At 55.0% G+C, this 1835-nt stretch overlaps 1 protein-coding gene across 1 annotated transcript in view; it reads right to left on the minus strand.

Annotated features, from left to right (window-relative positions):
• Nucleotides 1-987, minus strand: part of LOC107105121 (poly(U)-binding-splicing factor PUF60-like) — a 16060-nt gene extending 15073 nt beyond the window's left edge. Inside the window, exon 1 of the mRNA XM_015405235.1 lies at nt 715-987. Coding sequence (XP_015260721.1) covers nt 715-735 — 21 coding nt within the window. The 5' untranslated portion in view covers nt 736-987. The remainder of the gene's footprint in view (nt 1-714) is intronic.
• Between the last annotated feature and the right edge of the window lie 848 nt (nt 988-1835).

A 1835-nucleotide genomic window follows, 5' to 3' on the forward strand; every position in this document is an offset into this window, starting at 1 on the left:
GTCCTCTGACCAACACCCTCTAATCAGGTAACCGATGAAGGGTTCTCTGACCCGTTCCCTCTAATCGGGTCACCGATGTACGGTCCTCTGACCCGCACCCTCTAATCAGGTAACCGATGAAGGGTTCTCTGACCCGTTCCCTCTAATCGGGTCACCGATGTACGGTCCTCTGACCCGCACCCTCTAATCAGGTAACCGATGAAGGGTTCTCTGACCCGTTCCCTCTAATCGGGTCACCGATGTACGGTCCTCTGACCCGCACCCTCTAATCAGGTAACCGATGAAGGGTTCTCTCACCCCTTCCCTCTAATCGGGTCACCGATGAATGGTCCTCTGACCCGTTCCCTCTAATCAGGTCACCGATGTACGGTCCTCTGACCCGCACCCTCTATTCAGGTAACCGATGAAGGGTTCTCTGACCCGTTCCCTCTAATCGGGTCACCGATGAATGGTCCTCTGACCCGTTGACTCTAATCGGGTAACCGATGTACGGTCCTCTGACCCACACCCTCTAATCAGGTAACCGATGAATGGTCCTCTGACCCGTTCCCTCTAATCGGGTCACTGATGAACGGTTCTCTGACCCGTTCCCTCTAATCGGGTCACTGATGAACGGTTCTGTCATCGGATCGGCCCATCAGGGTCTATCAGAGCAGCTTCCATAGCTTGTGGCCTGTTAGCATTAGCTTAGCATTAATCCGTCGCGGTTCTTACCGCAGTAACCGCCGCTGCCATGCAGCTTCCCTCTGCCTGCGCTCAGGTTCTTGTCTGGGATTCCTGGAGCTTCTTCTGTGCTGCTTCTTTCTTTCCTCTGACCGAACCGCACATAAAACCCAAACAATGTTCCTCGGACAGAAGCATCTGTGTACAGCCCGGAACACAGCGCCGCTCCAACTGACGTCACTTCCCCTTAGAGTACATTTCAAAATAAAGGCCGGATGAGATCTTTGGGTTTCAGCAAAGGTTTTTTTTGTTAGTTCTCTCTCTACAGGTAAATGAGCAGGTGATATTCTGAGGGACGCTGCTCGGTGAGCAGCAGCACAAAAGAACGTTCTTCAATCAGGGATCCTCATAGGGAAGGTCAGAGCGGCTGAACAAAAGCAGATGTTTCCTCAGGTGAAAAGGGGCGGAGCTAGAAGGGGGCCAATCAGTGGCCACTCCATCCAGGCGATCCGCTGCTTCCATACTTAAAGAAATAACAAGCAGTTCAATTCTAAACTTCCATAAGAGGATCAGGAATACTCTGGGATGATTTCACCAACTTGATGACGTCAACAGTAAACTATATAGATCTATATTATGAAGAACCAACATGCATGTAGAAATGTGTTTATAGCGTTATGATGAATCTACTCTGCTTTCATTGATTTATTTGGTAAATATGGATGTTCTGTTGGTTCGGTGAGGTCACTGGAGACTGAAGCCACACTGGTTTTGGTCCCCCTCGATGAAAGAGCCCCTGCCTGGACGTGCACGGAGCCCCTGCCTGGACGTGCACGGGGCTCCCTGCCTGGACGTGCACGGAGCCCCTGCCTGGACGTGCACAGGGCTCCCTGCCTGGACGTGCACGGGAGCCCCTGCCTGGACGTGCACGGGCCCCTGCCTGCACGTGCACGGGGCCCCCTGCCTGGACGTGCACGGGGCCCCCTGCCTGGACGTGCACGTAGCCCCCTGCCTAGACATGCACGGGCCCCTGCCTGGACGTGCACGGGCCCCCTACCTGGATGTGCACGTAGCCCCCTGCCTAGACATGCACGGGCACCTGCCTGGACGTGCACGGCCCCCTGCCTGGACGTGCACGGAGCCCCCTGCCTGGACGTGCACGGAGCCCCTGC

This window comes from Cyprinodon variegatus, unplaced genomic scaffold, assembly GCF_000732505.1.
Source record: "Cyprinodon variegatus isolate N-32 unplaced genomic scaffold, C_variegatus-1.0 Scaffold2076, whole genome shotgun sequence".
Lineage (NCBI taxonomy): Eukaryota > Metazoa > Chordata > Actinopteri > Cyprinodontiformes > Cyprinodontidae > Cyprinodon > Cyprinodon variegatus.